Raw genomic sequence first — 25861 nt, 5'->3', positions numbered from 1 at the left:
GGCATCTTTGGAAATACTGCCAACACTGCTCAGAGTGAGTGGCAGAGTGGCAGAAGCTCACAGCCAGCTTATCAGCTCTTAGTAAGAAACAGGATGAACAAGAAGCAATAAATTGCAGTAAAAACATGATGAAAATAACAGTGTACATGTTTAATGCTTATCTTTGTGTACTATATTTGGAGCTCTGCTCCACTGTTAAATGAAGAGTTGATTCAAGATGGCTAATATTCAAGAACTACCATGCTCAGTGAATCCATTCATTGTTTTTCTTCAGATCAACACCTGTGTAAGTATCATAGGATTTAAGGTCACTTGGCACAATTAAAAATGGCCTAAATTAAACTTACCAGGTATCTACTCAGTGCTGATCACCTCAGCTGGTTTCCACATAAGGAGACCATTACTTTACTACTCACATTATTCTTCACTACGTAAGCATAGAAGCAAGACATTTCAGTTAAGTTTCTGAATTAATGGTTGTGCAAGCTGCAGAGGTAGTTACTACTTTTTAATAAGTTATTTGGGTGGTTGGTTTTTTTGTTTGTTTGTTTAGTTTCTTTTTTAAAGTTGGGTTAGCCCAAACAGCTTGGAAACATGAAGGCCAAAGTGACACGCTGAGGTAATCTCTTCTATTTGAAGTGATGGCTGTTTTAAAGTCTGCCTTTTGTCAGTTCATCACTATCTTCAACCTGTGATGAACTTAAGAGTACAAACTGACTAGTGGGATTACAGAAGATTTTTATCTCTTACAAGGGATAAAACCTCCTCAAAAATACAGAGCAAGATAGTTGCTCTGGCTAGATTAAAAAAAAGAAAGAATAAAAAGGAATTCCCAAAAATAAAGGCAAATCTTTTGTAACAAAGATTTAACTTACAATACCGTTCCCTCCTTCAAGAATCCAGGAGACTCAAGAATCCAGTCAGTACTCTGAAAACAACACCTAAAATTTCTAGAGGTGCAATCCAAGTAGAAAGTAAATTTAAGAACCGAAAATATTACTGACCAAGTGCTACACTAGAGTTGCCCTGAGTTTTGAGTTGGGAAGAAGTTTGCATGCCTTGTGGGGTGTTGGTTCTGCTCTCATCCATGCCTAGAGACAGATCCTTCCTAGGGACTTTAGCTGCTGTTGCATCATCAGTCATGCCCATCTGCTTCTGTCTTCTGCGTTTTTTACTCCACAGCTCATGGCAATCCTGCCACAAAGGAAGGCTGCAAAGAATGATTAGAGATATCAGTTTTATCCCAGATTTTTAAAAAATGTTTCTTTAACTACAGTGGTAAAATAAACATTCAAATTATGCATAACACAGCATTTGTAAAGATGAGCCTGCTGGAGTTTAGAAATGCATCAGGAAACATCCAAAGTCAGATAGGCTTTCCCGCATCAAGTCTCTTTTTCAATTGCCTACTTCACAAGTGCAGGTCTCTCTGGCAGAGAACAGGAACGTGCATCTTACTATGAGTATCAATGTCACTTTCTTGCTTGCAGAAGTACCACATCTGCGCAGTTACATTTGTTCACAGTAGCAGACATGGCTATCCAGTATGAGCAGCCATACAGCACAGGCAACCAAGAAAGGGGAAAAAAAGTGTTGCAGGAATAAACAGTACTCAACACTAACAAATTTAGGTTGATAGGAAGAACAAGGGATACTCCAGCCCTTTAAGACAGACAAAAGCAGAGGAAAAATATCTTCTACAGCACTCATCGGAAATCAGTTCAATCTTCCCATTACTATTCCTCCCTACAGGTATCCCAATTCAGATCTCTTGAGGAACACAGAATCCCACCCCACAGCTTATGGAAATACTGAGATATGGCATTAAAACAGCTCCTTCTGTTTTCCCTTTACATATCAGTAGTAACTGTCTGAGCAGTTCTCTCACCCAGGAACATGAAAAAAAATGAGGTGACAGATGATAAGAATCCCTGGAAAGGAAGTTTTGACAGTTGCTTTCTATTCTCTTTCTCCACAGAACAGCAGGTCAAAAGACCTGTCAGGTATTTAGTCAACAACAGCTTGGATCAATCAAGAAACTATAAGAACTATCCTACAGTACTTGCAATCGGCAATGAGCAGCTGTTTCTTCCAAGAGAGGAGCCTTATTCTTTCTTGAGAAGAGTCATCATTTTCATTTCACTGCAACAAATGCTGGTGTCCATTTTTAAAATGATACCAAAGGACAATTTGTTTGCTTTTAATTTTCTTACATCAGTTTCTAGAATAGATGCACTACCAAGGCCCTGAAGAGAATGTTTTCTTCTCATTCCCTAACTTCAAAATGCATTAGCAACAAGGTTCTGAGATTTTAATGAACAGCTTAATATTTAATACTGCTGTTTAGTAAAGTTCAGATGATGGAAAGAGACTCAGTCTTATGCATCCTTTACTACCTCCTATATGTTACAGGTAAGTCTTGAAAGATTTTTAATGAAATTCTTAGATAAAGCTGAACTATTTTTTTCCAGTTTGTAACTAATTATTAAGAAGTCAGCAAGGCTGCCTTGAAGGTACAATTTAGTCAAACTATTAAATGTTCTGTCATTAGGCAGCTATCTCAAGGGAAAAGTTAAACTTGCAGACTCTTTAAATGTTTTCCATTGTATTGGAATGAGCCCTGAGTAAAAGTTTGTAATGCCTAAAGTGACAATCAAGTCACTGTAAAAAAAAAAAAGAACTACTGAACACTGCAATATATCTCTGTTCAGAGGAGAGAAAAGAACAAATAAAAAGCCACACAAAATATTTCACTTCTGGAGAACCAGGCATCTCATTTGGCACAGTAAATCACGTATGGTATTTTACTTTAACTCTCAGATACCTTTAAAGAGTTCTGTGCCTAATGTCATTCTATCATTGTATGGGAACTGTAAGATCACAGCCTGAACCAGTGATTGAGCACCTGTTGAAGAAGCACAGCTAGCCCTGGGAGCACAGGTGGAAGCAAAATCCTGGGTCCACCCCTCCCTAACCTCATTTAAGGGCTGGCAGCTGAGAAAGAAACACCTCTGTTCAGATATTACTTCCTTCTGGGAGTTTGCAGCAAGCTCTGGCCCTCAGAATGGGGTAAACTATTCTTTTCCTATTTCTGGCATTTGACTGATACATTTCATGGGTCATTGTAAGACTTGTCAGAAGCAATTTCATACCTCTTTGCCTGAAAAAGCCACCAAAGAAGGTAATTCAGGTTCATGAGGGGCCCCAAAACACTTGGAAAACATGGACACTGATAAACAGATACATTCCTTTTTGAAAAATGACAGTCACTAATTCCAGGAGCATCAGTTCAAACTCATCTCAGATCCTCACAGCCACTGATATCACGACGTAAGAGCCACTAAACTGCACTTCAGTGCAGAATCACCAACTGTACATATTGACAATCTTCTTCTACAACAAGCTTCTTCAACTGAAACACAACGAGCTTAATGAACTCAGTACATGCTTGCTGCTGTTTTGTAGGTTAAAGAATATTACTAATGGAGATGACTTACTCTGGGGGAGGCATTTTAGATGGTTCCACATCTCGCAGAAACTCGCACTGAAGAGCTTGTTCAGCTGTGCAGCGCTTGCTGGGATCCAGAGCAAGCATGTAATCAAACAAATCTAATGCAGCTGGTGGGATGCTGCAAAAGAACACAGTGGAAAAAAGCATCACCTGTTTTCTGAATCACATACTTGAGTGCAAAGTTTGCATAAGAACAACTCTCCAGAATAACTGAACATCTAAAATGAAGAATTTACTTTTAAGAGGCAGATAACAAAGTTCATCTTTATCAAGCTCTGTAAACATAGAAACCTAAGTGTCTTATGGGTTTGGTTTTTCTGTTTGTTTGTTTTTGCAGAGGTGGGGATGACTGTGGGCAGTTGTGTTTCTGCATGTGGCTGACTTGCTTGAAATACTGTTCTTAAAAAAACAAAAAACAAAGCAAAAACCCAACACAATTGAAGCCAAGACTATAGTGTTACTTGACACTTTGGAATTTGGTGCACAGAGAGGTGCAATTTTGTATGGACCAAGCAAAACAACTCTACTGCTTTAGGAAAGCCTTGTTAGTTGAAGCAGGATGATATACTGATCCTAAACCCTGAAGCAGATGAAGGAAGGGAACAATCCCTTTAAATTGAATCTACAGCTGCTTTCCATAGCTTTCATGTGTGAAATTTGAAAAAAAAAAATAAAATAAAAAAAAAATCCAATGGTACACAGTATTTTAGAATAGACGGTTCAGGTAACTCTTGTGTTGAATGAATTTATGACCCAAAAGACTGTAACGTTAACCAGACTTCATATTTAGCTGTAACCAGTTGTCCTAATAAAAAACAATTAAGTACTGCAAGCTGTTTTTTGGACAGGGAAAGCAAGCAGGTGTACCGATCACAGAAAACAAATGTGTCCTTAGGTGAAAGCTGACAGGTGGCTGAAATTTTAGGGCCTTCTTTCTCCCTTCTTGAAACTTTATTAAATAAGGGTTAATACAAGCTCTGCAGGAATCTTCTAGGATTCTAAAGCCATTTTTCTTTACACATGAGTGCTTCTAGAAACTGGCTGAACATCCATTAAGTTCACAAAGATGCCAGCAACACGTAATGCTGTTACAACTGAGTAAACTAATCCTTTGTCCTTACAATGCAAACTCTTCTCTCAGTTTTCGACGATACTGCTTCTTTGGTTTCATTGTGTTGAAATAAGCTAACTTTATAACATCAGGCCACACTGCTGGACAAGGGCTCCCACAGATTCGGCTGTACAGAAAGAGGAGGAAAGAAAGGCATGAGATCCAAAAGCACAAATGTGCACAGCTGTCATTTTATTCTTAGAAGTACAGTAAATACAAAACTCATTTTCTAATGTTAACATTCAGTTTCATTTAGCTAAAATTTCTCTACAGAAAGGCCCGACACCATTAAGGAATGGTTAATTATCCAGGAAAGGTAACCACCCTTCACAGACTAAACTTCATAAAATCCACTATTTCTGTGCCCCAACCACTCTAAAGCATCTTCTGCACAAAAGGTTACATTCTGAAAGTCAACTAACCATGTCTGGACACCATTCACGTATTTGATCTGGAGAAGTGGATAACCCAGATCTAGGATGCTGGGCTGTTAGCTCCTAATTGCAGCGAAGAAAGAAATACCAAAGGCCTGAAGAAGTATTAACTTTAAGACTAACTAACTAAGAATTTAGTTGACACAGAAGATGCTCTTGGAGGAAAAAAAAGAACACAAAACAACCGACCGGTTAAGTCCTAAGGGTAAATACAAGCTTTTAGCAGCTCAATCTTGTTTATTTTTATCTTTACTTTTTCATTACAGTTATTAGTCTTCTGTGTTGGGCCTAATCTATTTCCATATATGGAATTGTCCTTAGCCTCGGTCCTCCCACTCCATCCATGCCTGTTTTTTCCCCATCAAGGACGGCAGCACAGCCTAACACCACGCTTCTCAGCAGGAGAATGGGAGTGGTAATTTACCCTGCAATGTTTAAGACCTCTGATGAAGGCAGTCAATAAAAGAACTTGCTGAGGAAATGTATTTCCCTACTTCACCCTTCTCCATTTATTTGATTTAAATTGCTTGTGCAAGAGACCTAAGGATGAATTAATTACGTCCCTATGTTTGGAGTACATTACTTTCAGGAAGAAAATAAATTTTGTTTTTTTCCTAACAGAATTTACTTCAGTTCTATATTTGAGCATTAAAGCTAGAAAGAATAAAATGTACAACTGTTGACTGTAACATGACGGTTACAGAGATTGTGTATAAAATTATAAACTAAAACTGATATATTACACCTAAACAGTCTCCAAATGCATAGTACTGAATAAAATGCAGAGGAAAAATAGCTACAAGCAGCTAGCTGCCAGCATTCTTCCAGCAAAAAGAAATCTCAAAATGTGGATTTGCTGTACCAGGAGGTAAAATTTCTGATGCCTGCACTCTCACTGCCATCTAGTGGACAAAAGCAAAGACTTCCAACATCTAGAACTTCGTTCTACCAAGAATGATCACTGGTAGTATTGCACCTCCTAAAAACTTTGTTTCTCCTCATCAGCTAGTAAAATATTACACAGAAGCATACTGTCATTTAATCTATCTTGAAAAACATTTCAATATATAAAACTTACATTTTAAAATACTTTGATTTTAAAAATAATTTTACTATTTCCTCTTCTGGTGCTGTAAGTTCTACAGGACTCACCCTCCTTCCCCCTTGTTTTTAGGAAGAGGATGTCTGCTCACTTATGAGGTCACCTATGATATCAGAATCAAGAGCAATTTCTGCTTGCAAAATAAAGAGGAAAACAAGATGCACTGGCTCCATGGAGTTATATACATGCCATCCTAAAATTTACTGAGATAATGTAGTAAACAAAATATTCACCTCCATAAAGTATCTGGCAGTTTGTAAGGGAAGAGAAATATATGAAAAATGAAAGCCCAGGTGCACATGTGGGAAAACTCAATGCAAGATCTTAAGGCAAGCAGCATAGAAAGCACCTACTGCTCCTAAACCTGCTGTCCTTACTGACCATGTTTTCTTTTGATTTGCTGTAAAGAATTTGTGATGCCATCTTGAAAAGGAATTACATTCTTTTACAACTTCAGTAATAGGAAAAGCTCCAGCTGCATTTTGAAACACTTCCCCACATCCACACATAAGACACTTATTCTAAATGCCCCTGAAAACCACTGATATCTCACTCAGGATGACAATGAAGTACTTGTAAATGTCAGCAGTGTGTTACCTTTGTTTTTAATGTGAAAAAGATAGGCAGTTTACCAGGTACCTACCACACTGCAGTGTCTGCTAGTTACCTTATAAGTTCCAGCTGAGCAAGTTCTTGATTTGCTTGAAATATTGGCTTTTTTGTAAAAAGTTCACCCAGGATGCAGCTGTAAAACAGTTTCATACAATTTCATCATTATGGCTTCCAGTACAGACTGACAGAAATATGCACTGCTGGCTTCTTGTTGTGCTTGCTACACTTCTGTACCAAACTCTTACCCACAGCTCCAGACATCGATAGCTGGCGTGTATCTTTCTTCTCCAAGCAGAAGTTCAGGAGGCCGATACCATAATGTAATAACTTTGTTGGTATATGGTCGGCTGTTGGAGGGAGCAAAAAAAAAGAGGACTATCATTTTGCTACAAACTCATTTCTGAAAAAAGTGATATTTTGAGGGGTATAATTCTATGGTGTTATTTAAGGACAGTGTTGCCTTCCTTCTTTTCAGTTCTACAAAGTTACAACTGCAAAAAAGCAACACATCCATCTGACCAAGGCTATCGAAGAACAGTCTGAAACGAGACCTCAGAGATACACAAGTAATCAGCAAGCCATCTTGATGCTATGTGCATCCTGTATTTCAAATAATTAAACAGTTCACTTATCACACTCCTAGCCATTTCAGGAAAAAGATCTGCTTTGATAAAAAAGTGATTTCTCAATAACTGTTAATTATTAGAATGCTGAAGACAGGATTTCTACAAACATTTTAAAAAGGGGAAAAACAGTCACTCTCCTCTCTGGAAAGAAAGAAACAAAGCCTTTCTCTCAAACTATGTCCCTCAACAACTTTGCATTCTAAGTCTGGACCATTTCTAACATATTCCTTTATTTCAACATTTTTAATTCTTTACAGTTCTAACCAGAAGTTCTGGTCATCGTGAATAATCCTTTCCATCCTCACACTAACACAAGGATTCCACTACCTCAGACATGCATTTTCTGTGCACTGGCCAACACAGAGCATCAACAGTTCAGAACAGGAGTCATAGCAGATGGTAGGGATGGGCTGTTTTCCACTTAGTTTTTGCTTTGTTTTTAAAGAGGGGGGATGGTCCGGGACAGCAGTAGGATGGTTCTTAAAAGTGATAAAAAAACATCCATCTAGTTTTAAGATCACAAGTTTACCAATACTAAGTAACTCCAAAGAAAAAGCAGAGCAGCATTAAGCGCAGTGTTTTTACAAGCTCTTACAACATGCTTAGCACTACAGGTATCATTTCTGCAAAACTGTCCCAGCTTTTTTCATAAAGTCCCCTATTTTTGGTTTATTAAAATTAACACAGCGTGGTTTTTTTTTGGAAGTAGCTCTACCATATATTTATCTCTGAAGCAAACATCCATGTTCAAAATGTTTACGTGGTATGGACTTCCTCTACAGATAAGCCACTCACATACATATATTGGTATACTGTCATTCTTGTTTGAACAGCTGTTTTCTCACACAATCTGTCATAGCTCTACTCTAAACATATTAAAGCCTCCAAAATAACACTTAAAGAAGAAACTAGAATAACGGATAGGAATTCCGTTACAATTTTATTTCCTCTCCATCATGCTCCTACTAAACTCTGTAACCTTTTGGAAAGCGTGTCATTCCAACAACAGTAAAACAAGAGTAAAATACACAAACCTAATCATCACTTATATGTTTGTTGGTGTACATCAAGTACTGACATTACTGCAGGTCAGAAGCTATTCAGAAGGAAAATGAATGCCAAAAGAATTGCAAAAAATATACTCATGAGATTCTAATAATCTTCCCAAGCTCAATTAGCCATTTTATTAGCGACAGTAAGTACATTTTAGTCTTGTTTAATTTATCTATAATGAGGTAATGTTGTTTTCACATTCAGTAAAACCTTATTTGCATTATAAGGATGTTGAACTTCCACTCTTTCAATTCTTAACATTTAGTTCTATAACCAACATCTAAATTTAAAAAGATATTAAAGATAATGACTGTAAACCAACAAGAAGTCAGCCTGGGGAAGATTAAAGTAGCTAGGTAGGATGGCATCATCTCTTTAGTAATAAGTACATGCAAAATGAAAGTGAATTAGAACCACAGAATCAACAAGATTGGAAAAGACCTCCGAGATCATCCAGTCCAGCTGTCCACCAACCACCAATATTTCTCACTACACCGTGTCCCTTGGGACAACATCTAAACGCTTCTTGAACACCTCTAGGAATGGAAAGTCAACCACCTCCCTTGGCAGTCCATGCCAGCTTCTGATCACTCTTCCAGAGAAAAAAATCTCCTAACATCCAACCTGAACTTCCCTTGGCATAACTCGAGACCATTCCCTCCAGTTCTACTGCTAACTGCCTACCAGCTGCTACAAATGATCTTACCCCAATACTGTACTCCAAACAGTTTCCCTAATTGTTACTTGAGCATACCTTCCTGAAATAACAGCTCAGGAGACAGTGAAAATAACACTGTTGCACTGAAGAACGTCAGAGGTCTGTGAGAAAATAAACTCATAAAACTGATCATGCAGACACAGTTTCCCAAGTTGGGCACGCAGAACTCAAAGTAAGCTTAAGTACCTAACATTCTCAATATCCAGCCATCCGTCGTACATATCGATGTAATTAACATTCAACCTTGACTTTGAAAATCTCAGTCCAAGTAACAAATACATAACACCACAATATATATATTAAAATTCTTAATCATAAAGGCTGTGCACCTGTTTCCTGGAGTACAATTGTAACAGAGCCATCAACAACAGAAGCACAAGTCACAAGAGGTTTCAGAAGAGCTTTTATTTAAACTTGTATCTCTGTTTCCAACAGATGTAACAGCACTGACTGCCTAAAGAATACAATAAACCTCTTCAAATTTAAGATTAAATCTTACACAAAAGTAATGCTTAAAAAAAAAAAAAAAAAAAAAGACAGTAAATGGATTGGATTTATGTCAGAATAAATGTCACTGTTCCTAAATAAACCTCTCCTAGGTACATCAACAGAAAGAACATAAGTTTACAAGACCATAAACTAACATTTAGTAAATGTCTGCAGGATGTAACCTATTTAAAACTGCAACTCTTAATTTCCAAACAATATACAGCTCCTCTCTACAGTTATTTACCCTTAATAGTCATAAGGGCAATCACTTGTACAAAGGGAGCTTTGTGTTTGTATGCTGTGTGAGATAACACGCACTTCTTGCAATTTCCTAAGCAACACTACTTATGTTACAGTACAATAACATCTCCAGACAAATAAATAGGTTTTTTTCCAGCCCTCACAATACTCAAGAGTTATGAAAGAAGACATACCTGTCAATGCTTTTTCACAGTACAATCATATCTTACCTTTCTTCCGAGTTGTACAGCCGAGCAAGCCCAAAATCTGCAAGCTTTATCTGCCCTCTGGTGGGAAAAGGAAAGAATTATTTAGGAGTTAACCCTGCTAAAACTAGCTCAAGTTTCAGGTTTTCAGACAGCTGCAAATGAGCTTCAGGAAATACCTTACAAATCACATCTCTCTTCAATTAATAAATACACTAACCTACTCACTGCCAAAGAAAAGCAAGCAAAATTACATACAGTGACAAAGTGGAATTTACATCAGTGTATGCCACTCAAGATTTAGGGTGTATACTGTTAAAACATTCAAAGCAACAACTCTGCAGGAAAAAAAAACTGATGGAGGAAACTTCTTTATTTTTTGATGCTTTGATAGTTGAAGTACTGCTAGCATAAGGATTTGTACAGCTAAAACAACAACAAAAACCTAGCAGCAACCCTACTTCCTTCTAGCAAGTCTAAGCACTCTTTTGTTCTTCTGAAGCTTAAATATGGCCTTCAAAACAGGATAACCAACCAGATAAGGGCTTCTATTTTTGCCAGCAGCCAATTTGCTGAACGATACAAGCCCTAAGCCCTTGAGTTTTCCCATACACGAGAAGAAATGTGGATGATACAGAGCTTTGCCTGGCTTTCTTCATTTGCTCTTACCACAAACACTTTCACTACTCAATGAGAAACCCCTACATCCACAAAGCTGGGATGATTTAAACATAAAGCAATGTGCATGGATTGGCAATGTTACATGGATTCTTTGTTTTGATTTGGTTTCCCTGTAATTATGAGCGACTTTCAAATAAATGAAAGTTTTGTCTATTTCAAATTACAGCAAGACTTGCAGATATGTGAGAGAATGACAGTTTTGTGATAACAAAATATACAGATCACAGTTTGTATTTCTTTTTTCCCCTCATCCATATGCCTGAAATTACTGTAACACTTTGTGGTGATGCTCCAAAAGCAAATAAAATGTACTTTTATTCTTCAGATCCTGTATTTGTAGAATATCAAACAATTTTTGAGTACAGATGTTTAACTTGCATAGCTAAAATACATAAAATCCACGTCTTTCACTTTCAGGCTGTAATGGTAATGGGACTTTAGAAGCACTGGCTTAAAATTATTCGAATCAACTATGTTTTTCTTCTTCAATTGGAAATCTAAGATACTCAGAAAACATCCTAGGGGAAAATACTGTTTATCCTAGAATCAAGGGAGCACGGTACAGCAGAAAGCACTGCCTCTACTGTAATGTGTCAAGTCATATCTCAGCTTCTGAGCTCCCAGACGTGCACAGTGACAGCATCACCACTGGACTAACAGACAAGAAAGATGAGGTGAATGGGCAAGGTGAGCTATGTGGAGGCATGTGCACATCTGTTCGAGAGTCTGCATCAGAATCTTGCAAGGTTGGTGGCATCCAGAGCTGAAAACAGTCTAATATTAATTTAAAAAAAAAAAAAAAAAAAAGGACAAAAAAGGGAAATTCAATTTGGGCAAATCTGGGACAAAACCAGGGCCCTCCTAAATAAGATGTTTGATCTTTTTTGCCCCGTATTTTATCTCCAACAATGGCGTAAGCAGATTTTTAAGGTGAATGTGTGAGACTTCCCAGCTTTGAGGTTCACCTTCCTTCTACACAACCAGCACCCAGGATCACTGAATTAGGGATCCCTGTCTAATGCTTTTAGCAGATTTTAATGACATCCATGAACTTGTCTTGCCCTTTTCTGAATCTTATGATGCTACCCTGAAAGCTTCCTGAGTCAGCACATCCCAGAAGCTGACAACCTGCTCTGTACCGGTAAGAATATCTGTCAAATCTGTACCTTACTAGTTTTTACTGTTGCTCCCTAGTACCAGTACAACTGGATGTAGTGAACAGGAGTTCTGTACTAAAGTTATCTGCTAGCTTCATCATTTTTCACACCACAATCATACACCTGCTTCAAAACAGAGTTTTTTGAATATTCCTCCTCCTACTCTTTAACCAGCTTTAGCTATCCTCTGTGTACACTGCAATTCTATTTTGTCTCCTTTCAGATACAGGTGTAAGAATTCAAGACAGAGACAGAAGTTCTGCACAGTAAGAAAGCACTGTCTCACTCTCAGTATCCTTCCTAACAGTGAATTGCAGTTGTGACCTTAATTTTTGCTGCTGCACATTCAACAACAGCATGTTTACAAATATGTTTTTTTTTAAACCACTTGTGATTATAAATTCTTCTCTCCCTTTGATTGTGGCTGTAATTGCAAGCCAAAACATGATTGAAAATACCTAATCAAATATTGTTGTAAAGCATTATCCTGATTAATAAGAGTGAAGGCTTCTGAATTCTGGCACAAAGAAGCAGCCTATCCACTTCATTTTGAAATGATGGTAAAAAGAATACACAAACGGATTTCCTAAAATCTCTGTTTTAATTCAACTCAGGTAACTTTTCCCCATCCTCTCACTTAATAGACACAAGTTTTAACCTTGCTATTTTAACATGCAAGTTTAAAATAAAACTGCCAGAACCAGTATCAAGCAGAAATATTACCAGATTATTATTTTACAGTTGATTTCTAAATCAGCTAGGCAATCTATAAAAAAAACTTTGGCTCATGGATTAAAAAAAAACTGTAAAGATTATAAAAAAGATTTAAATATGATCCCAACGTACAACATTTACATACTAGAAGTGTGATTCATACCTGTTATTTAGTAGAATATTTGAACATTTTATATCTCTGTGCAAAAAGTTCTTCTTGTGGCAGTAGGCCAAACCCTCCATCAGCTGTCTCATAAATGATTTTATATGATTTTCATTAAAATGAACCAAACCAGATTCCAGCAGTCCCATCAAATCATGGTCCATATATTCAAATACCAGATAGAATGCACCTAGAAAGGAGAAACAGGAAACAGAAGAGAGACTGATTTATCAGCAGTCCAAAAACACTGTTGCTCCCTACTTTTGAAAGTGGGAATTGTTTTCCACACAACTATTTACGTGTTTTTGCAACGTTTATAGTTGCACCTCATTTCCTATAACGGCAATAAAATAATGTAATGAAGTGTTTTCATAATATTGCTTTTCCATGGAAATAATTATTCCAGTCATTAAGCGCTTGCAAAAACAAATAATTCTACAATGCAGTGCTTTATGTTACATAAACACAAGTTCTTCCTATGGCTACTCATCAAAAACATGCCACAAGGCAGAGATGCCAGCCACTAAATCAAGTGCCAGATCAGACTGCCCAGGGCCCCATCCGACCTGGCCTTCAACACCTTCAGGGATGGAGCATCCTCTCCGGGCGACCTGTTCCAGCACCTCACCACTCTCTCAGTACCTGGCCATACCTCACCTTAGCTCATCTTATTCCACAGATAAACCCATTAAAGCCACAGGTCTTTGATAAACACAAGTATTCCTAAAAAGGAAATGTTACATACACCTGATGCAGCAACAGACAACCTCCAGCACAATGTTATGTTTAGCACTGATTTTTTCCTGTTCTTAACTCTAGGGCAGAGACAATGCAGACCCTGCAGAGCACTGGGTGCAATGCAGAACCTACATTAGTGGGATCTGTCTATCTTCCACTATCAAATATCTCCCCAAGAGATTTCAAAGCTACCACTTTACAGTGGAAGAAACTTCTGCCCAACAAGAACTCACTACGGTTCTACCTTCCAAATGAGAACTTCCAATTCAGAAGCTAGTTAAGTCCTGCAGCATCAAGGGGGAATTCAGCTTGCTAATATATACATTCACAGCCAGATTTTGGCAAACTGATGTGCTTTCTCGCACAGTGGCTGAAAATGAAAGGGAAAAGTGCTATCAAGTTTAAATTGTGTCTAGTATTTAGTATTTAAACAAACAGGTAAAAATTACACATTAAGTGCAAAACTTGAGACAAAGATCAGTGAAAAGCAGCTAAACTATGGGCCACTGCCCAAGGGACTGAGGTTCATGGCTTTTAATCCATCTCTTCTTGTCCTGCTACGGACAGTAGGACGGAGGAAATAAGATACCATTCATAAAATACCCATCTGGGTGCACAGAGGAGGTGGAGCGGAAGATAAATCACTCAGATGCAACACAGTCCACCACTTCAATAAAACAAAGGAAAGAAAAGCATTGAGAGCCATACAACAACAGAAGCCTGCTGAGTTAGTATCTACCTAAACCATTCACCAGTGCAGCTCACCAGTTCTACACAGCAAAGCACAGAGGCTCCTAATCTTGGCCTTTGAAAACTGGACAGCTAGCAACTGGTGTTAGTTCTGCTTGGCTGACACGTGATACTAATGCAGCAGTGCCAGAATAATCTACATGTCTCCTTCAGAAGATGTCAGCTCAACAAAACTGAATACCAACAGCCTACCCAGACCGAGTGCCTGTTCACAAACGCCAAGGTTCAGGTCTCTGGCTGCAGCGAGTGCCTGAGGCTGTTGCTACCCCGGCAGGATGGTAGAGACACCACCTGCATGAGGTGTGAGAAGGTGGAAGATCTGCTCAGCCTGGTGGCAGAGCTCAAGGACGAGGTAGAGAGATTAAGGAGCATCAGGGAATGTGCGCAGGAAACAAGACTGATAGAGCAACTCCCTGCCATATCTACAAGAAAGGCACTGTGGTGATACACCCCAAAAAGTGGCAGAACCCCTGCCCTGTCACCATCAAGGCAAAGGACCTAAGAGATGGGGAGGAATGGAAGCAGGTCCCTGCTTGGCATTACAGGAAAACACTCTCCCCTCACCTTCTCAGATGCCCTTATGCAATAGGTTTGAGGTTCTGGAACTCAAGGGACAGGTAAGTGAGAATGTGGTGGAAAGTTCACCCAGGAGGTTGCCTAGGGCAAGAGGGTCAACTCCACGCCTCAAGACTGCCTCAACCAAGAAAGAAGTTAAGTACAGTTCCCTTCTGAGGTCTCCATACATACATCAGCCAGACCTGACTTACTGTATTCCATATACCTACCATATGGTAGGGTATCCCATTTGTATTCCTACCTGCAGCGCGCTGCCTCACTAAGGCCCAGGTCAGAGACATTACTAGGAGGCACCTTAGTCCAGTTCACCCTTCTGATTGTTCTCCCTTACTGACAGTAAGTGAAGTCACTGAGAAAAGCCTGAGGGCTATCATCAAAAGGGACTTCAGTGGACTGTGACAGTTGGTGGATGGAGCAGGAGTACATTGTGGTGTTTTCCTCTATCCCTTCAGTGGCAGGGATACTGAGAGGAGCAGGAAAATCCATCTGAAAAAAAATACATGGCTAAGAGGCTGGTGCAGGAATTTATTATTATTATTATTATTTTAACCATGGGGCAGTTTCCTTGGCACCTAGCTTGATGGCTGCTGATGGCATCAACCACCTAAGTCACTGGGGAAAGAATTCAGGCTGGATTCACTGAAGGTTGTTAAAATTGGTTTGAAGGGGGAAAGGTGTGATAGCAAGCCTACCCATGGCAAGGTGTGGGACAGAATAACTAAGTTCAAGGGACAAGGTAAGATGCCCCCAACCTATTGCATCTTATGGGGAACATACTAGGCAGCAAGCTGGTGAAGCTCATCACCAGGGTTTTAAGCAAGATTTGATGGGTCAAAGGAATGTACTGCTGAGAAGCAGAGAAGAGTCAGGGAATGCTATTGCTTTAGGGAGCAGCAGGGGAAAACCTCAGATTTTTTCCAGAGGTTTTTGGGAGGAATCCTCTAGGAAGATAATGCAGCTGAAAGCCTGGCCAAAGTACCTCTGTAGCAATACAGAGACACTAAGCTGAGTGGTGAAGTCGACGTAATAGAAGGAAGAGACACCATCCACACTCAAGAAGTGGGCAAACAAGAATCCAATGAGGTTTAACAAGATCAAGTACAAGATGTTGCACTTAGGTCAGGTCAATCCCAGATAGAAGCACAGACCAGGAGAAGAACTCACTGAGAGCAGCACTGTGGAGAAGAACTCGGGGTTCCTGATAATTTAAAAGCTGGACGTGGGCCAGCATTGTGCTCTTGCAGCCCAGAAGGCCAACGGCTGCTTCAGAAGAGGGGTGGCCATCAGGGAGGGTGAGGTGATTGTGCCCCATTGCTCTTCCCATATGAGGCACCATCTGAAGTATCGTGTCCAAGAGTGGAGCCCCCAGTACAGAAAGGATGCAGAGCTGTTGGAGCAGGTCCAGAGAGGGCCTGATGATGATCAAAGAGCTAGAGCACCCCTGCTATGAAGAAAAGGTTGAGGGAGCTGGGCTTGTTCAGCCTGGAGAAGACTCCAGGGACACCTCATTGCGGTCTTCCAGGATTGAAGGGAGCCTTGCAAGCAGAAAGGAAAACAAGTTTTCACATGGTCTGATAGTGACAGAACAAGGAGGAATGGCTTTAAACGTAAAGAGGGTAGATTTAGATTAGATGTTAGGAAGACATTTTTTATTCAGAGGGTGGTGAGGCACTGAAACAGGCTGCCCAAGGAGGTTGTGGATGCTCATCTCTGGAGGCATTCAAGGCTCGGACGGATGGGATCCTGGCAGCCTGATCTAGTGGTTGGCAACTCTGCTTGTGGCAGGGGGGTTGGAACCAGATGATCTTTAAAGGTCCCCTCCAACCTAAGCCATTCTATGATCTGTCAGAGTTCAACCTTCTTCACAGGTTATGAGAAACTATTAAAATCAGTCTACTAGCTTTGGCAGTATATTACAAACCTGATTTTCAGTATTATTCAAACTATTTCTGGAGTGATCATAGCTGCAAAACAGTTGCTAGGCAAACTGAAGTGAAACTTCTGCTAGTTTAATTTAAGAGAACTGTGGTGCCATTTTCTGATGTCTGTAATTTCAGTAAACAAAAACAAAATTGCCTTATTGCACTTGATCATTTCAAATTTCCATGGGTTTTAGATCAGGAGGTCTGACACTTAGTGTTTTGTAATAAGAAAATAAGCTGCAGGTATTCAAGAAGTAAACTGTGTATAGATAAAAGTTTGTTCATTACACCACTGTCTGAGTTTATGGCACCCTTTAGTTTACGCTATACAAATATCACAAATATTCATTTCTCAAAAAGGAAAACATTACAGACAAAAGAATCATCCTTTCCTTTATGATGCCATGAGTTTAATAATGGGAAGTTACGTCCCAAAATGACACACTTTTGTTTTGTGCTAGCTTTGCCCAATATCCACATATCTCTAAGCAATATTCTAAAATCACTTACAGCTCTGTTTCAGTACAGTATATACAATTCAAATGAACCCAGAACTACTTATCTGATTTTAATGCTGCTCTTCTTACTGCTGTTCTATTAAAGGCCTGCACTCCCTGATAAGTACCTATGGGGCAGGAGGAAGCCTATAGTCGATTTCCACATGCTGCAAAAAAGCACTGATGGGGGTTGCATTTTCTCCTGTTTTTCATTGCTAATGCATGCAGCTGATCCCTCATTTCTTCATCTTCTGAGACTGTAAGATTCCTTATTGTCAGTGCACACATGCAGAACAACAGTGGGAACAGCTGAAAGGTAGCCTAGTTCTGAATATGGGATAACAGCAGCTGAATCTGTTAGGGAGGTACATGATAAACAAAGTAGACTTGTGGGGAAGCAGTTCTAGCCTTACTTTTTTGCTCTGTACTTAGAAAAACTCATCTGTTAAATCATTATGTCAGTGAAGATTGATAAGGGTCAGAAAGTAAGGTACTGGTTTAGAATAACTGAAGGATTAACACATCTCCTCTACATGCATTTCGTGCAGCTCTAACAGCATTCAAGTTTCCTCAATGAAAACACTAAATAAGCTTGACTATAACGTGACTGTGCTATGTAGATAGAACTACTAACTCTACAATACACGATTTTCAGGTGACAAAACAATTTGTGTGACATGAGCAGTCTGGTTTTTGGACTGTCGTCAGCACAGACTCAGTATGGCAAGACATAAAGTTATGCCTTTGTTCCTAAACTAAGATACAAGTGCTTTGGGCAGAGGGGGAAGGGAAATAATCCAAAAACTTAACCTAATGGCAGCTTTTAAGACGATTTTTCCAAATGTAGTTTCATGAGAAAAGTTTTTGGGGTTCCTAAAATTATCTGATTGCTACAGTTCAGACAATCTGGCCACTGAGGATGCCATATTATGTAAAACATTTAATTCAATCCTTGTATATATATGCATTACAACAGTATGCTATAAATAAAAATGCTCTAAAAAAGGAACCCTGTCTCATTCTATGAATGGCATACAGAGCGCTGAGCTGCTGAGCACACTCTCATTTCACTAATAAATCTCCCTCAGCTCCTTCTATGTTATATATAGATAATATTTCTGCTTGATTGATTAGAGATAATTGGATTATACTTAATCTTCCATTTCCTTAACATTTCTCCTCCAGGACTCATGATATACCAGATTCCAAGACAGTTCTAAACACAATCTTGTCAAGCAGAGCTTCAAAATTTAAGATGACATTTTCCAATTCCTTGAAGTTACAGTGCTTCTAAGAAGACAGACGCTCACCTTTTCTTTCTACTTAAGTCACACAACCCTGTTTTCTAATTTGAGAAACACCAAAGAAATAGCCTATGAATTAATCATCTTAAGACTAAATAAGGCATCACTGCCATACTTGCCTTTCCACTCAGGTATCACAAGACAGAACAATTTTTTCTGCTTAAGACAAACTTAGCCTAATAGAACCATAACTTTCCTATACTCGTTCCAAACCAGCCTTCAGCAACACATGCAGAAATGGAAAGAACCACTCACAGGCATTCACTAATCCTGATAACTTAGCTGTAGCATAAAGACTGTTATACAGAATCACAGGGTCTGTGCTTGAAGAGACCTCTGGTGATCATCAAGTCCAAGGCCTTGCTAAAGCAGGTTCTCTACAGATGGTTGCACAGAAAAGTGCAAGTGACCTAGTGGGTCCTGAATATCACCAAAGGAGACTCCACAACCTCTCTGGGCAGCCTGTTTGGGTAACAAGTTTCTATCAGCTACTTCAGGAGCAGCAAGACAATCTGGAGGCTTCGGAAATTCAGAGACTTTTGTTTTGTAAGCATTGAATTTAACAGCCTAAGCTCTAACAAGCTGCTTTGCAGCAAGAGGATCAGAGAGGAGGCAGGAGGGATAACTGGAAGTTGAGATTGCTTAAGCAGGAGAGGAAAACAACATGGAAATAGAGGAACTAGCATAATGTCTAAAGACCCTTTTATACCTGCAAACATGCATGAATACAGTGACAAATCCTTAAACTTGACAGAGAAGATGTGAACTCCTGATTCCATCATAGACGCTTGCAAGCTGAGCATGACTCATTAGTCCATGAAGAAGAGACATCCTGATCAAAGGGCTACAGGAAGAAACATTCCTTCTTCTAGAGACATCTCTCCTTACATTTCTAAAAGAGAGATCCCCATGGCTGGGCCAGCATTCACCTAACGTCACTTACCAGCAAGAAAATAAAAGGAAAATACTTGATTATCTGCTTAGATGCATATTTAGGCAGCACCCCTTCAGTAATTTATTCAAACTGTAAGGTCAAAACAAAATCAAAATGCTAATGCTTTTTTTTTCCTTTTCTGAATGGCTCAAAGTAGCACATGTTTACTGAATTTTCCATTTCTGACTGGGAAATCCAGATAAAACTACCTACCATAGGAACAGAATCCTGTAGTGCAGTACTCTCTGATGACTGCATGATTGCTGGTAAGGACTCCTTCCAAAAAACAAGCTTTCAGACAAAGTACTCCATGATGGATACAGGAAAATAGCTAGCTAAGTTATACAACAACATTCCACAGACTCAGAGTCCTCTTCACAAGTATATTACAGTACTGTGGTAGATACTGGCTTCCTGCATAGAAAAGTCCATTAATTCTTGTACAGCAACTGAATTCAAAATTGAACCTTCCTAAAGTAACCTTAGATTTTAGAATGAGTTACAGAAACAAGCATACAAACCTAAACAAGAAATTCACACACACCAAGACCAAACAAGTTCCTGTTTTAATTATACCTCTTTTTTATTAGTCTCCCAAGCAAACATCCACATTATCCCTTGGGATACCTCTTGGGATATCAATTGCCTCTTCCAGTTGAAAGGAAGAGGAGCCAGTCCACACTCATACAGCTTTACATTCAGTGCAACAAAAGGTAAACCAGGCACTTAAGAGTGTTTAGCAAAAAGCAATCATGGCAGTTCCATAATTAGATTGTTGATCATTTACAAACAGCTCACAGTTAATAAATAGGTGATGGAGAACTAAAGGACCATCTCGGGTGCACAAGGGAGAGTCCCAAGAAAAATAAAGAGAACAAACCAGAGATGATTAAAGCCCAGAGTAAGAGGGATGGTCTTCCCAATACTTTTCTTGCAAACTTAGATAAAATGGCTCAACTAATTTTGCAAAGAACTATGGATTTTACTACATCTGAAAAATAACTCTAGGTTTGTTTTAATCCCATCTCGTTTCCTTCAATTACAGCTGCATAGGTAAGCACACAAACTTTCTCAGACAAAAAAAAGGAAGAGTGAAGGAAAACACAGATAGCAGCAGACTTGGTCACAAGCACAAACAGTATCAAAATGCTTCTGGTAACACAAAAAGCTGACGCTTGCAATTCCTGCACTAGCTCACTGGGAGAAAACATCTTCAAAAATAACCACAGCTCTGATATTTTAGGAAAATACTGAGTGGCATCTATAGCTCACCACTACGATCAAGCCAAATAAAGCTTTATGTTTTCAGAGAAGCAAAGGAAGGTTTAACAGTATGTTCAGTTGTTTTTTACCTATTAAAATCAACTGTTATGCAGATAAATGCAGAAGACAGCACACAAATTGAGTCAGGTGCCCCATTCCTAACTTTATGTATAAGCTCTGAATGATTGGAAAGAAGAGAAAAAGCTATATTCAGATGAGCTACTAGAGAAATGCACAGAATAGATACTCCTTCTCTGCAAACCCAACAGCACTCATGCATCAGAATCAAGATGTTATGCTAGTAATCAGATGCACCTTTCTCCAACTGTATGAAATCTGTCTTATACTTATCTCACACATGCTAAATGTTACAAAGGTTAAAATATATATATATATATATATATATCAGATCTTCATTATAGAAGATCCACATATAACTCACTTAACTGTGCATGTTCCCAATTCATACAAACAATTTCTGCTTTACCACCAAAGGAAAGGACCAAAGGACTCTTTACATTTGCAACTCGCTACTCCATGTATTGCATTTCTTTTTCAAATGTTTGGTCTAGACAGAATTAAAACAAATCCCTTCTGTAGAAGCTATTGTTGAGATAACAACCCAAGCTGGCTGAGGTAAAACACTGTAAGAAACTTTTCTTGCACTCTCTGTAGTTTAATATACTCAACAACATTTTACTCCTAAGTCAGTAAGCTTAGGCCACTAAAAACACGTAACAGTTCAAAAGCATCAGGAAAACATGGTACAAGTAAAGCCACTGATGTTTGCAGGCCAATGTTACTATCTTCAAAAACATCCTTAAAGTCAGTACTGTATAAAACGTGACGAACATTCATTGAATGGCCAGGACTCTCCATTTGATGCATTTTAAACTTCTGAAATCCCAATTAAAAACCAAACAGAAAGTGAATGAGTAGATGAGTAACAGGTCAGGAGATAATAGGCAGTCTCAGACAAAAATTACTTTTACACGTACAACTAAAGGAATGTATGTTGGCAGGAATTTTCTCATTCCCTAATTTCACAAATGAGATTTCAGCAGTAAGGGATTTTTAACAGCTATATTCCGAAGTTAAGACAATAACATACATTAAGCATAAGCATATTCATCAGAAGGCAAACACTTTGATTCAACTGTAATTTTTGCTTCGATAATGTATGCCACTACCACATCAATATTTGCCATGGTTTACCATGAAAATGACTGAACTTCCCATTTGCTTTTGCTCTCTGCATAGACTACAACTTGCCCAATACTCCTCAGCTACAAATATCCATCTCCTCATTAGATGCAGATTGCAGTAGCCTGGAAAAAATAAAATTCCATCCTTTCAGAAACAAACCATAATAGCAGACTTATTATCACGCTAATGCTTTCCAAGAGACTATTTCAAAAATTTATTTTATTCTAGTATCTCTAGAGAACTCCTTCCCTTGCAGTCTTCTGAAAATATAGAGAAGTAAACCAAAAAATTTACAATTCAACCTTACACATGGCTCCAAGTAGAAATGGAGAAAATTAACTAATGAATATAAACTTATTCAGGGCTCAACATGGTCTCATTAGCCAAGGTTAGGCCTAATTAAAACTTCATACAAGACTCACAAGAAAAGCCTAAGCTGGCTGTTGCAGATCAGAGTTTAAAGTGGATGCTGACCACTGAAACTGCATACATGTATCTAGAGGAACTGCTTTGCTACACGTTTCCTGCTTTTAAACAACAAATAAATGTTGTCCATATATACACCCCTCGAGGTGCTACACTTTCTGAAGAAACTAGAGAAAGAACTTCTTTCCTGCCTAATTCTGACACTCATCTGCAGAGTCACCACAACATCACACGTTGGTTCTGCTGGCTATGCACGACATTCACTGTTTCCTTTCCATACTAGTGCCAGACATGCTGTATAGACACTCAGGAGGACAGGGAGACAAGTACAGGTTCCAGACTTCAAACTTCCTCCTCTACCAGATCATATATATCTACCTACCTTCAGTGCCACAGGGCACTAAAATACTCCAAACTGATACGTTTATAAGACTTGTAGCTGAGAGGACATGGCCTCCAAAGACAAAGTGACTACATTTTCAAATGAGCATTTGGTACCAAAAGTCCTAAACAGCAAAACTGCATGCTTTTCCTTTTGTTTCCTTAATTCTCCAAGAAAAAGAGGCTGCAGCATCTCAGACAAACCAGATTTAACACTGAAGGAACCAAAACAGTAGATGTCTGTAGGCCTTGCATTTGGCAAAAAGCAACATTTATCCTTCTAGCCTTCAACACACACACGTACCCAACTATAAAAAGAAAATAATCACAGTCCAAACAAGACTGACACGCAGTAAAAAGAATAATAGTAACCTCTTCAGTGTTTGGCCTGCAACATTCCAAATGATGAGAAAATACTATGAGAAAAGTAAAAGGCAAAAAAAAAAAGCAGCAAAACCATGCAACCCATCCAGTATGTAAGAACTTCCCCTCGTTACTGGCCTTCCCAATCCATGAGTGTCAAGTTAAACACCTATTCTTCAAAATTGTTCCAGCCAAACTAAAATCAAGTTTGTTTTTTTAAAAGCCACCCAAAATATTTACAGAAATGTTTCCATCAACAAGAGGCAAGCTGATTTAAGTAAAGGACTTCTGTTAGTAAGTACCAAGTGTCACTGTTTCAAACTTTTAAAAATGGAACTTCAGCTGCAGAGAAAGTAGTCTACTGTATTAAGAACATGACCAGAAAGAGCCACCCTAGTGTTCACACACATACCTTTGTCCTTCTTGAAATCCAAAGCATCTTCCTTATCTGTCACTATTTCCTTCATGTTGATAATGCTTTGGTGATTAAGCTGTCGAAGAATTTTAATCTCCCGGATAGCTGTAATTGGAAACCCTTCCTTTTCATTATCCAATCGTACTTTCTTTAGTGCTACCAATTCTCCTAGGAGAAAATGAAAATTGAAAAAGATTAGCAACCAAACTATGGGACTTCAGATTGCTTTGTTTTAAAAATCCATCCCATTTGTTACTGTTTAGTTTTATAATCTCCACTCAGAAATAGTTAAGATTTTGGTTCATGCATCGTGCCAAACAGAAACAAAATTAATTAGTGCTGGGAAACAAAGATATAGAGAAACAATTATAAATGAGAATTTTTAGCTAACCTCTATAATAACCATCTTCCACATGTACACCTCACTTGTGTCCTGATCTTCCACACCAGGTCTACTAAACCCCTATGTAAGAGTGGTTATCAACAGCAGCTTTACAGACAGAGACCTATGTTTGCTATGGTTTTATCGCTTTTATACCACCACAGGTGAGAACGTACAAGAAAGGGAAGCTGCTCTCCCAAGGGTTTGATCAGAAAGGAAAACAAAGACTGATGTGTACCTTGGGAATGGAGATGTTCTACAAGGAGGCCACCAATAGCAATGCAAAGTCACAACCTCCTTTGCTGTCTTGTAACTAGATTAAGTAGAAGTTGGATTCCAAAACAGTCCCTTTTTCAATCAATCCAATAAATAAGGTAAGCCTTCCTGAATACTTTCAGCCTGTTGACAACAAGAATGTGCCTTGCATGTTGAAGAACAAATACAAAATACTGCAAGTACAAGAACAAAGTTTCAGGAAAAAAAGTTGCTTGGACAAAGACAAAGACAAGTGCAAACTGATTTATTGATTCAGAAGAGGCTCTGAAGGAACTCTGCTGGTACACTTACCACCTCCAGAAAACATCATCAAAAATGAAGGAGTGAAGAAGCAACCATCAGTTCAAATCATTTACCCATCCAGATGATATGAACTGGTTTAGGTCCTATTGAAGAACTATTGTTGATAAAGATCTGCAAAGCTTATTCGGCTTTAAGATGGCAGAATATGAAACATTTCTCACTCATTAGCAAGTTCAGTAAGGGGACAGCTACCAGAAAAGAGAGGACAAAGGGTCTCTTTGTTCTTCATGAGAGGAGCAGAAATTCAAGTAAAACAGTTGATCTGTATATAGCACAAGGCTGAGAAGAAAGGCACAGATGATACCAACACTCAGAAAGGCAAAAAGTAGTGTCAGAAAGATTACCGTGGACAGCCTGTGACTTGCAGAATAGCTTAATCTGGATGGAAAAGGCACAGAAGGCACATCCTGACTGAATGGATGTGCAGGGTTAGAGGCCTCTGAGGTGCATTTTCAGAAGGCTCAATTAAAATGGCAAGAGGCACAGCACTGAGGAACGCTGACCACCAGGAGAGTACAGTATCTTTAGCAGAAGTTCCTCTGGCCAGTAAAAGAACTAAAACACTTAGTAGCAATAGAAGCACCTACTCTGAAGTAGGTAGCATTTGTTTCCTTCCGCAAGTCATGGAAAAGACCTTCCAGAGAGTTTTCCTCTAAACTCAATGTATCTGAAGATGTTTTCCCTCAAAGGAAAGATCTTATACTGTATACCGACTCTCACTGAGTAAGCTTCAGAACCACAATCATGGTGGTTCTGAAAAAATCACATCTTTACTAATAAAGGCTATTTTTGTGTTATAATAAAATCCTTAGGAAGACAATGTGACGCATGACAGTTCAGTTAGAATTCTCATGCGTGTATCTAGAGAGAAATACTACATAGTTCAAGATGCAAGGCAAACAACTGAAGAGACCTAATATTTATCAGTACACTTACTATGCACAGAAGTGGCACTGTCGTGTTTGCAGTGAAGAGAAATTTCCCTTATTTGCTTTATTGCAGGCTGAGCTGGATGAAGCTAGATTCTGCAAATTGGCAGGAGCATTATGTAGCCATAATGGAAGATACATATCTAAAGAATGTACATCAGCTCAATCATTTTGGGTTTTTTTTTTTAGTAGATTTATTGAGCTCAAATCTGTTAAATCTAATAAGACCTTATTCCACACCTCTGTGTATTGAACATATGCAACATATCATGTTCCACTATGATTCAAGATAAATTCAGCTGGAAACAAAGCAACAGCACACGAGTCATCAGGGATAATAACTTGTGACATCTCTAAAGTGGAGGTAAACAGTGGACAT

General features: G+C 38.8%; 1 protein-coding gene across 9 annotated transcripts in view; it reads right to left on the bottom strand.

Annotated features, from left to right (window-relative positions):
• The window catches only part of CDK13 (cyclin dependent kinase 13), a 72090-nt gene that overhangs the window by 24467 nt on the left and 21762 nt on the right, over positions 1-25861 (bottom strand). For 6 of the 9 annotated variants that reach the window (XM_048951240.1, XM_048951242.1, XM_048951243.1 and 3 more), the window contains exons 5-12: positions 23590-23760; positions 12818-13007; positions 10127-10183; positions 7016-7117; positions 6826-6903; positions 4633-4749; positions 3498-3629; positions 1005-1210 (exon numbers count right to left, since the gene is read on the bottom strand). In XM_048951240.1, coding sequence (XP_048807197.1) covers positions 1005-1210; positions 3498-3629; positions 4633-4749; positions 6826-6903; positions 7016-7117; positions 10127-10183; positions 12818-13007; positions 23590-23760 — 1053 coding nt within the window. The remainder of the gene's footprint in view (positions 1-1004; positions 1211-3497; positions 3630-4632; positions 4750-6825; positions 6904-7015; positions 7118-10126; positions 10184-12817; positions 13008-23589; positions 23761-25861) is intronic. The other 3 variants (XM_048951244.1, XM_048951247.1, XM_048951248.1) reach the window with 1 other exon arrangement.

The sequence above is a fragment of the Lagopus muta genome, chromosome 7, assembly GCF_023343835.1.
Source record: "Lagopus muta isolate bLagMut1 chromosome 7, bLagMut1 primary, whole genome shotgun sequence".
Taxonomy (NCBI): Eukaryota; Metazoa; Chordata; class Aves; order Galliformes; family Phasianidae; genus Lagopus; species Lagopus muta.
The sequence above is the reverse complement of the archived record's forward strand: the minus strand, read 5'-3'. Positions and strand labels throughout refer to the sequence as shown.